Source organism: Hydra vulgaris, chromosome 04 (assembly GCF_038396675.1).
Source record: "Hydra vulgaris chromosome 04, alternate assembly HydraT2T_AEP".
Lineage (NCBI taxonomy): Eukaryota > Metazoa > Cnidaria > Hydrozoa > Anthoathecata > Hydridae > Hydra > Hydra vulgaris.
In genome coordinates this window covers 27,854,563-27,866,674 of record NC_088923.1, presented here as the reverse complement: position 1 = coordinate 27,866,674, position 12,112 = coordinate 27,854,563, and the positions used below count along the sequence as shown (strand labels likewise).

Genomic DNA, 12,112 nt, shown 5'->3' with positions numbered 1-12,112 from the left:
TTTTATTAAAAAAAATAAAAATAAAAACATTGTTTATATTGTTAAAAACATTCAAAATGTTATAAAAACATTCAGAATGTTTTTAAAAACATTCTGGTCAATTAAATTTGCGTTTTTGTGGTTTTTTTAAAAAACGATTAATTTGTAATTAAATTAATGGTTTTTACTTTCGTCCAACACGGAAATGTTGGACGAAAGTCAAAAGTAATTAAAAGTGACGTATGTGTTGGCGTAAGAATCACTTTTTTCCTTCCGCTCTTCCTAAAGCCAACAAACTATAGAACTATATATATATATATATATATATATATATATATATATATATATATATATATATATATATATATAACGCCTAATGAACGATTTCTCTGAAGATTCGATTAATAATTTCTGAATCATGACATGAGTTAAATTTTATCTGGACATTAGTAAACATCTTTTAGGTAAACTTTTAAATTATACTGAGCAATTTTTAATTAGTAGTAAATTCATTTATAAAACTTGCGCGCCCCGTTAAATAGAGTAAACCCTCCGTTACCGGCATTACAACATTTGTCACCGCTTTACACGCTCTTTTTAATTCCTTCAAGAAAGAGTAGCGTTCTCTTTAAGGGCTAAGGCTTATAAATCGAGATTTATCCTTGTGTTTTAAGCAACCTACTCTATAACAATGGCCGTTTCACAATCATCTGAACTTGCTTGTGTTTATAGTGCATTAATTTTACACGACGATGATGTGCCAATTACTGTAAGTTAATAACGTTAACTGCATTAATCGTTGGTTGCCTATAATCATTAGCTATGATATTTTTTTAAATATTTGGAATATATTGTAGTATTTTAAATAAATTTAACTTCACACACAGATATATATTCATGTATATAAATATATATATCTTTATATTATATAAATTTATATATATTATACATATTATAACATAAATATATACTTTATATATAAACTAATATATATTTATATATAAACAGATATATATATATATTTTTATATTATATATTTATATATATATTGTAATATAAACATATATAAATATATATATATATATATTGTAATATATATATATATATATTGTAATATATATATATATATATATATATATATATATATATATATATATATATATATATATATAAATTCAAAAATAGTCAGAACAGTGAAACAAACAGAAAAGCCAGTCTTTTGGATAAATTATATTTGTTACACTGTTCTGACTATTTTTGAATTTATTTGGTTAAATATTTAAAGTTTATATATATATTATATATATATTTTTTAAATAAAATTGTCCTAATAGAGTGAAAAGATCACCAAACTTGTTGCAGCAGCTAATGTCCAAGTTGAACCCTTCTGGCCAATTCTTTTTGCCAAAGCACTAGAAGGACGAAATATTGGGGATCTGATATGCAATGTCGGTTCAGCCCCTGCTGCTGCTGCCCCAGTTGCTGCTGCTCCAGGTAAGTCAAACACATTTTTTTAAATATTTAAAGTCAAAACTCAAACAATTACTACTTATAATATTTCTGTCACAATGATTTTTTTTGTAAAAGTTACTATTACTTATTAATACATTTTTGGATTGTTTATAATTCGTATTAGATGTGTTGTCAAGAAAATGTTTTAAATGCAATGTATACAAATGCTGTTAAAGTATTATATTTTGTATACTAATGTTTGTATACAATACTGTGCCTTAATTTTGCTTATATCAATCTGTTCAAGAAACTAAAGAAATTTTGATCTAATGGGTTTTAAAACAAATATTTTAAAAGTAACTGACCTTAAACCTATTATTACTGGTAAATAGCAGCAAAGATAGGTTTCACAATCACCTGAACTTGCTTGTTTTTAAAGTGCATTAATATAACATGACAATGAAGGTTCCAATTACTGTACGTTAATAACATTAACTGTTTTAATCTTTGCTTGCCTACAAGCAATAGCTATGATATTTCTTCTAAATATTTGTGATATATTGTAGTACTTTAAACTGAATTAACTTCATATATGTGTGTGTAGTATTTTTATGAGATTTATCTTTTTTTATATATTGAACTTTTTAAACTTTTCTCAAATTGAAAAATAAAGTATGTTTATTTTTAGCTCCAGCTGCTGCTGCTGCTGCTAAACCTGCTGCTAAAGAAGAGAAAAAGAAAGAAGAATCTGAACCATCAGACGATGATATGGGATTTGGTATTTTAATTTTGTATACATTTTTTGTTACTGCTTTTCATCATAAATCGATATTTGTCATGTATTGATATATATCTCATATTGGTGATAAAATATTTTAGCATTATCAAGCAGGTATCTGTCATTTCAATATAGACTGATATCGTTCATAATGATGATACACATTAAAGTAATTTTATTAAGGGTAATTAGTAATCCTAGCCATGTATTTGTTGTGTACTGTCTGTTTTATATATTAAGTGTACTTTCATTTTTTTTTTTGAAAGGTATGAATAATATCCTATATTTGTGCCTATTCGTTTTAAAATTTAAAATGATTGCTGTGGTTTTTTGACAAAATATTATGTCTTTTTTTTTGTGTGCTTAACCAAAATTTGTAAATTTTGGTTAGTTATTTCGGTTAATGTAACCAAAATTTATAAATTTTGATTACATAGAGTATAATTATGTTTCTGTGTATGGTTAACGCGTTTAAACTTTTTCAGTATTGCTGTATCATTGAGCATGATTAAATACAAAATTATTCAAACATAAATAAATTACAAATTTATTGATGTTTAAATTAGTTTAACCTCTTTAAAGTATAGTTAAAAGATCTTTGCAAATCCTTTGCTTTCCATTGCCCGAGACAATGTTATGGAGTAACCAATATGTCTTCCAGGCAACATATAATAAATGATTCTGGTTTCTTTACAATATTTGCATAAGGCCTCATTCAATGTGCAATTCTTGCTGATCCGCTATTCTTTACTTTGTTTTTAATTTCTTTTTCTGCTGCTGCTTCGTGTTTGTTTGGATCATATTTCTAAATAGTGTCTGATTATTATTTTTGTTTATTCATTAAATGTTTCTGATTTAAGCGAAGCCTATTTTGAGATTATTATTGTGTTTCACTGGTTGCTGTTGAAAAATTTTTTTTCTCTTCATCATTATTTTTTGTTATATAATGTTATTGAATCTGTATAGTTATTTAATGTTTATAAATCTGTTGTTTTCATGAGATAAAAGTAACTAATAGGTGGTAGTACTTAACAAAATAAAATTACAAAAATTTGTGAATACCGCAGATTATCATATATCAGACACTATCTGGTTAGTGATGCTAGATACTTTCTGATATCTAGTGATATATAACTTCTGCTCTTAGTTAATATCTTTTGGCAAATCCTGGTGGTCTACTTACATAATGTCTGATTCATTAATCTAATTAAGAATTTAAATGCTAGATATTGTTAGGTTAAAATTCTTTGATTAGGCCTAAATAAAGATGAAAACTAAAAATGTTAAAATATATTTTTTAAATATTTATTATAATTATATATAAATATATATAAATATTAGCTGTTCAATTATCAAAATTTTAAAAGCCTTGTTATGATTAAAGTGGTAACGTTTTTTGTTGCGAGCTACCCTAAATCATTATTTGTTATTAAATGTTTTTTTAAAGTGTTAAATAGTTAAGTGTTTTTTCATTAAGTGTTAAGATTACTTTTTTTGGCATCTTTTGATTTTCAAGTTTTTTTCTTTTCTTTTTAGGTCTCTTCGATTAGAGTGTTAATGTGCAGAATAAATAACTGTTGCAATCAATTGTTTGTTTTATATTTCCAATTAAAATGTGTCGCTTAGGGAGTCAACTAGTTTTCCACATCAGAAATAACATTATCACAGGGTGGTTTTTGATTTAATGGTGCGTGTAACGTAAACCTTGAAAATTATTAATTTATTCGTTTAACAAATTTCAATAAGCTTTTTTAAATTCCTATTTCATTAAGTGAAATTAGCGTATCTATTGATGTGGTTCAAATATATAAGTGTATGGGGGAAGTAGGTTAAGTGCGAACTTTTTTATGAACTAGACTTTTAATGACCGCTACGCTTACGATATTCAAAAAAACGTATGTTAGATTATTTTTTCGCGTCAGATAGACCTACAAAAATCTCGACCTACTAGAAAGAAAAAAAACATTAAAAAAGGAGAACTAATTTTCAGATGCGCATAGATTATCTTTTCCCGGAATTCCGGTTAATTTTTTAAACTTTCAAGTTTTTTTTCAACGTTTTCCGTACGCGTAAGTTAAGTCATATTTTGGTTATAGGCCGGCGTCTGGCATGAAATTCAATCACTTTCGTTAGACACGTAACCAAGTTCTGAAAGAACCAACTTGCGTTTTAACTAACAGAATCTAAAATAAAAAGGTCCCACTCTAAAAGTGTCCCAAGCGGCCCATTATTGTGTATATCGATTTATTCGGTTTCTTATAAAATATTTTGCAGAACGTTTTTTACAAAAGATATTGACGATTTTTTGGTGTAGAAAACATTTCTGTAAAATAAAAACCCTCATAAATATTAGTATACAAATTTTTTTTTCATGTTGAACAAAGTGAATGCATGTTTCTATTCACTTTGATGGTTTTTCTGACGATTTGATTTTAATTTCTGAAAAAAGATTATCTATTAAACGTGCCAAACAATTATGGTCACTTTAACCTGGATATAAACAACACTTGGTTAGGTTAGTTGGTAATGTTCAGCTTCTTCGTATGCCATATAATGTATGGCATGTGCCATACATTTTCTTTTTAAAGAGGAGAGTTATATGTATATATATATATATATATATATATATACCTGTGTTTGTGTAAACTTCCTGTTTAAATTAGAAAATTTTTAAAACAGAAAATGAATTTTTTTAAAAATCTTTTTGAACGATTTCTATCAAATTTTCATCACCTTTAATCAAGTCTCTTAAATCATTTTCATCATGCTCATTTTTCATCAACAAGTAACTTTATCTTGTGGCATTACTCTTGACTATGAAGCAAATGAAAATGAAATGGTGTTTTGCTACATTGCTTGCTATAAATTATTAACTAATAAAACAAAATTGAGAGAGCTCAAAAATTAGCAGAGAAAGACCAAGGTAAGTCACTTAAAAATCAAAAACAACCTTTAAATGTTTCAGTTTCTTCACCAAAGAAAACGCGATCATCACAAGTTTTTAAACAAAGTATCAGCAGACCAGCCGTTCTCCCAGATATATGTACCGTTTGCAAGAAAAATGAAAAATTTGTATGTATTTAGTCTAGCAGTGTTATTATTTTATAGTTTATTTTTTATATTTTTTAAAGGAGGTTTGCTTAAGTTAAATCAGTTACCAAGTTTATTTTAATAATATTACATTTATTGATTAACCAGGCAGATAATTTATTGGTAACACTCCCTCTCAAATCACAGGTTTAATTCTCAATAATACTTTGAGTTGCTGTATAGTAGTAGTAGTTGTAGTAGTAGTAGTAGTAGTAGTAGTAGTAGTAGTAGTAGTAGTAGTAGTAGCAGTAGCAGTAGCAGTAGCAGTAGCAGTAGTGTTAGCAGTAGCAGTAGTAGGATATTCTTATTGAATCTGGTATCGTAGCATCTGGCTCTTTGAATGGAGTGTTAATGAAGCACTATAATCGTTCAGTATATGCCTATAAAATCTTATACGACGCCTTACAACGATTAAGGCTGCATTCATTTACTGAAACATTGAATTTAAATGAACTGGATTGCCTAAATACTCATATTGCAATGCTGAGAGAGAAATTTTCTAATCTAGTAGAGGACAAATACTTGTCAATCTTTGCAAGGTATTTTTGTTTCCTTTCATTTTTTTTGAAGTACTTTTGAAACTGTGCTTTCTATTAACTGTCATTTTAAAACAGCGTGGATCCGCAATTTTTTTTTCTGCAATTATTAAAAAACCCTGTTGTTTTCAGTCATTTTGCTAAATTTTCATATTTTTTGACTATTATTTTGTTATGGGTATGATGATTTTAATCTCGAATTAAATCAACAGTCACCAACATTTGCATTCTGGTCATCTTTTATTGAAATGATAGAATTGTTGTTATTATTTCATTAGTGCTACACGCTGCGGTGATAGGAACTTTCATTTGTCAACTACCAGATCAATTTTACCTTGGTGTTTTAGCTATGATCGAGTTAACTATTTAAGGTATCTCTCATCATACTGGTTAGAAATGACATTGCTCAACAAAACACATCCTGATAAGTTTACTTACAAGGCGTTATGATTGTTTGTAATAGAAAAGTTAATTATAAAATTTAAATACAATTAAAATAAGTGGTTTCTCATAGGGGTCAAACATGAGCTATCAAACCAACGGACAGTCCAACAGCAGATTGAATATGTCTTTTCATCAGTTGCATGTGACCAAACCATTGAACAAACAGCTAACCGTGATTGCAAAACTACTGCTGGTATTGTTGGCTCTACCTTACACCAAGGAGTAGTTCATCGGTGAATTTTAGCTCAGAGTGATAGAGCTGCAATATCGAGTGAATGCGAAATAATGGCAGGCATTAATTTAAAAAAAAGGTTAGTAGGGTCATGTCTTCCTCCTTACCTGGAGCCAGCCCCTATCGTGATTTTTTTTAAATTAGGAAATTATAAATGTTTTATTTCATTAATTTTTTTTTGTATTGTTTTATACAAAATTAATTTATTTCAGTAATTATATATTTTGAAATGATTTGTTTTTAAAGTTTTTAGATTTTTTTTATTTGCAAATGATTTTTATTGCTTTTTTGTAAAAATGTGTTTACTTTTTTTTATGCCAAAAAATTAATATATTTTTTTCGATAAAAGTAATTGTTCAAGCATATCAATTATAAAATAATTGTTCAAGCAAATCTTCTAAATTTTATTGCAAAAATTGTAGTTTTTTTTTTTATATAACGTTGTATAATTCTTGATATGGTAGGTGATTACAAAAATTATATGATTAGCACAGAAATATTTTTGGATCGGTCTTATTATATTATATTTTTTCTCTAAGAAACCAAATAGGTTACCCCAATTAACAATTAAAAGTTATTTAGCCCTAGGGAATATTTGTTTTTATATGATTTTTATACTTTATTTAAGATGTGAAACGAATGCTTATAAGATTCAAGATTTGAAATAAAAAAAAAAAAAAAACTCAATTAACTATTCTTGATCTTACGAAAAATTAAAAATAGCATTAAAAAAAAATTTAATTAATAATTTAGTATCATTATTCCGCGCTAAACCCAAAATTTATATCTGTTACCGTTTTGGAGTTTTTAAAGATAAAAGTTTTCTTAAAATCACGACATGGGAAGATAAATAATTATTTATCTTCCCATACCCTAATCATATTTTCTGTGTTCGCCAACGTTACAAAAGTAAATAGTAATAAATTAAGATAAGTAGTTGTCAATTGAATCAATTCTTTAGGTACAGAAAAAACCTTGATCAGTCTAGAATACTAAAAGATAAGGATAATGTTCAAAATGTGATGAATACCATTGATGCAATGATAAATCCATTTACTATTGAAAGCAAAGAACTACTCAATATCTCAACAGGTTCTATTGCTCCCACTGATATTGAATCTGATCTTCGTAGTGTCCATGATATAGGGGATAAACAGTTTACCTCATTCGTAAAAGAGAAACTGTTGTGTGAAAATCCTGATATATTTTCAACAATAAAGCGAAATAGTTTGAAAACATTTGCTAGCTTAAAGCAGGTAACAAAATCTAAGTCTTTAAATGGTAAACTAGTTACATTAATGACAGAGACTTATTGGCTAAGCTAGTGCTAATTGGTAAAGATAGAGAAGTCGATGTAAAAGCAATTTTAGCATATTCATTAAGAGTGTATCCAGCCTTTATCGACAATCACAGGGTCACTTGTAAAAACATGTAAAGCCAAGTTACTAAATGTTATTGAATCAAAATGTAATGATATTATTGTGACCACTATTCTACAACGCTACAGACAACGGGCTACTCATCGATGCTATGGCAATTTTACAAAGCTTTAAAGCAATACCAGACACATTTAAGGAGCTAGCAAATGAAGTACTTAAACAAGTAATACTATTAGCTGCTTACCATAAATCATTTCATGTTAAGTTTGTATCTGATTGCTACCCATTAATTAGCACAAAGAATGCTGAAAGAGAAAAACGTGCACAATCCGGTGTACAAGCATTTACCACCTATTCAACAGGTACCAAAGCAGTGGAAAAAATTTATGTCTCTCGGACGAAATAAAGAGGAGCTAATAAATTTTTTATACATGTCATGGTGTGAGTGTGATCCACAAATTCTTGGCAACATAACTCTCTACGTAACACATAAACTTGTGTAAGAAAATTCAGTCAATTGACAACCTTATCGTTGTAAGTGAAGTCCATGAGCTTGCTAGTGACCACGAAGAAGCTAATACTAGGTTGATTTTGCATGCATCACATGCGTCACTGCACTATCAAACTGTTGTTATTAGTAGTCCTGATACTGATGTATTTGTGTTTGCTCTGTCAACTTGCATTCCGTCAACTATATACTTCGATTCTGGTGTTGGTAACAAACGCCGTATCATTAATATAAAAAAATATGAACCTGATCTTGGTAAAGATTTTTCGATTGCTATGACTGGCTTTCATTTGTTTACAGGTGACGATTTTTGTTTCTTTAGAAAATATTGTAATGTTTAGACGGGGAAAAACTTTATTCAAGTTTATATTTATAGTTGTTATTTAGGATGCGGTTCAACAAGTGCATTTTATGGAAAAGGAAAAGCATTAGCTTTCTAAGTCCTACGGAAGAAAGCAAAATATTTAGAAGCTTTTAAAACTCTAGGTGATTCAGTACCACCATCTGATGAACTAATAAATATGCTGGAAAAATATGTCTGTGATTTATACGAGGCTGAACAAGAAGAATCAGTTAATGTAGCTCATTACACATTATTTAAATCTGGTAAATTTAGCGAAGAAATGTTGCCACCGAATAAAGATTCGCTTGTGCAACACATAAAAAGAACTAATTACGAAGCTTTTATAAGAAAAAGATCACATGTAGCATTAATTAATCCACCAAGTCCTTTTGGAAATGGTTGGTTTAATGATCAAGGTTCCATTGCCATATCTTGGATGGAATTGCCTGCTGCACTAGATTCGGTGCTTGATTTTGTTGATTGTTATTGCCGTGGTGATTATTCCACAAAAAGATGTTCATGCAATAAAGCGTATAATTTGCACAGATCTTTTCAAATGTAATGTCTTTAACAATAACCATCCCAAGAAGGAGGATGACAAATAGTCAGACAAACTATCCGAGTCTGAGTCCGATAGCGATAGTAATACGCAATAAATGTTTAATTTTTTTTTATTATACCATTGCTATTTTTATATTTTCGGACATTGAACTGTGAGATAAGCGTTAACAGTAGTAATGAAAATAAAAAATTCGGTTATAATAATATTTATGTTTTAAATACAATACTCTTTTGAAGCGGAGCATAAATATCGTAACTGATAATTATCCTAAGAAAACAGCGCACAATAATACAAAGGTGTAGAAGTCAGGTTACCCATATCATAAATTGTCCAAAATTTTATTTAATATTGTCAATTTATTGAGGAATACACTAACAAAATTTGAAATCACAAATATTATTTATTTGGGGGTAATTAAACAAAAAGCAGACTTAAGTTTAATTTAGTTAGTAGAAACCGTCTATGTTAAAATCAAAGGATGGTTTTTATATACGGCAAATGTTTGACCTCAGTTATCCGGTTATTGTGACTTTAAAAATCTGGGATCTTTTGGGTATTATATCATGTCATTTAGATCTTCAAAATAACGCTTTCGAAAATTAGTTACTAAATGTGTCTAACGAAAGTCTTTTTCTAGAAGACTTTTCTGTTAACAGACGCCGGTGTAGGAGGTACGAAGTACTTAACCGGTAGCATATTTTGAAACCCTATACAGGCTCAGAATAGGCAGAAAAATGAGCAATCTGATTCGCTGATTTTGAAAGAGAGGCAAGTGCGATTTTGTTGAAAAATATAATTAAAATCAAAACAAACAGTTTTTTGAAATAAATTTCAATGTAATGATATACTAAGTTTATCAATACAAGTCATGTGTTACTATTAACACAGGAAATTCATTTTTTTTTAGTACTCTTCAGAGTATTTAAAATGTATAAAAATCTAATTGTACAAGAGAATTTTCACTCGTAAAAATTACAATAAAGTTTATCTTGGTGATGAAGATTTTATCTATTGTTAATTTTAAGAAACGAAAAAAAAAATGTGTTAAAGTAAATTTTAAAAAATCTACAAATGTGTTTCTTAAAATATGCCCTTGGCCTTAAAGCATCCTCAAATACATAGTTTATGTAAGTATGTTGTGCGAGACTAATAGTGAAGCACTTTAGCATACAAAGTTTTTATGCAGTTTTACGTGACTACTGGTGAAGAACTTTATTTATAAACTGATTTACATGTTTATTATAAAGAGTTGAAAATTAGAGTTTTTTAAAAAAGAAAATTTGTACTAATTGCAAAACTAGCTTAAATGTTCCATGTCAATATATGAGCTCTGAGGAGATTTTGTTTTCATGCTTTGTTTCAACCATAGTTTGGAGGAGGTTGATATATTTTTTTATTACGTAGCTTTAATAAAACATCGTGTTAAACCATTAAAAACTTTTTTAAAATTTATAAAAATTTTGGCAGGCTGCATTAAGTTATAAAATATTTGAAAATTTAACAAAAGAAGTGATATTTATGTTTGTCTACAGAACAGTAATTTTTGTACAGTTTCATATAAACACTGACATTAAAAGCAAGAAAAAGTATTGAAGTCAAATAAGTTAATCAAATAAAAGTGGACTATGGCATAAATAAAAGTGGATTATGGCAAATGGTTGTGGCATTTTTTGTATTGCAGTAATTGAAAAAAAAAAAGATTTAAAAAACTAAACTAAGTGGTTAAAATCAATCAATTTAATGAAAAAAGAGTAAAAAAAAAAGAAAAGAAAATTATCAAAAAAAAGAACAAAATAAGTTGTCATGCTTTGAATATTTTTTCTATTATAAAATGTGTTTTGTATGTATAAACTCTTGAAATATTTCACTTGAATTTGCATGTGTGCAGTTTAAAAAGATTTCAAAATGTGTTTCTCATGAAATATAATGCCCGTGTTCTATAAAGCATGCTTGATACAAAGATTATATGCAATTGCACCAGACTACTGGTAAAGTACTTAAAATATGAAAAGTATAAATTCTAAGCTGAGGTAGAGGTTGTTCTAAGCTCGTTACTGCATCTTTATACCAACTTGTTAATTATAAACAGTTTAATATTTAAAATTTTGGTAAAAGAAAATTTTTACAGATGTTTTGCCAAACTACTATACATGTTCCATATAAATCTACGAACCCTGAAGAAGTCACTGTTCAACCTAAATTTTGAGAAGGCTGATAAAGCGTACATCAATATTTTTCTTTATATATATTATATAGGATGAAAATGGGATATTAATCTAATGGAAATAATTTGAATAATAAATTGGATAATAATCTATTGGAAAATTTAACAAAAAAACTGATATTTGTTTTTTCACTGAACATTAAAACTTTACTGAGTATTAAAGTCAAAAAATTTAACCAAAGGTGAATTATGGCAATTTTTGTAATAATAACTTCATCAAAATTAGCTTTTACATTTGAAGAAGCAAGTTTTCACAAAAATTATTAATATTACATCAAAATAAAACATAACACATCTCTGTTTTTATATTAATAAACAAGAGATATTCACAGAATCTTAAAAAAAGGAACACTTGTTTTTATTGGTTATATTAAAAATTACATAATAAAACTATGAATAAAATTTGTAAATATGAAGTACATTTTATATAAGATTTTTTTTCTAATTTTTTTAGAGCAGACATATTTTCTTTTTCTTCTGGAGTATATAATGTAAAATAAATTATTAGCATTATAAATATATAAAATTTATCAAAGTTTGCTGCTTTATTTAATATTATTTACCATCAGTTGCTATTGAAGGATA

General features: G+C 27.7%; 1 protein-coding gene across 4 annotated transcripts in view; it reads left to right on the top strand.

Moving 5' to 3' along the window:
- The first annotated feature begins 519 nt into the window (after positions 1 to 519).
- Positions 520 to 12,112, top strand: part of LOC136079723 (large ribosomal subunit protein P1-like) — a 33,319-nt gene continuing 21,726 nt past the window's right edge. The window contains exons 1-4 of one of the 4 annotated variants that reach the window (XM_065795961.1): positions 520 to 748; positions 1,314 to 1,473; positions 2,126 to 2,209; positions 3,746 to 3,765. In XM_065795961.1, coding sequence (XP_065652033.1) covers positions 671 to 748; positions 1,314 to 1,473; positions 2,126 to 2,209; positions 3,746 to 3,759 — 336 coding nt within the window. In that variant the 5' untranslated portion in view covers positions 520 to 670 and the 3' untranslated portion in view covers positions 3,760 to 3,765. Of the gene's footprint in view, positions 749 to 1,313; positions 1,474 to 2,119; positions 2,210 to 3,745; positions 3,797 to 12,112 lie in introns of those variants that run through there. The other 3 variants (XM_065795959.1, XM_065795960.1, XM_065795958.1) reach the window with 3 other exon arrangements.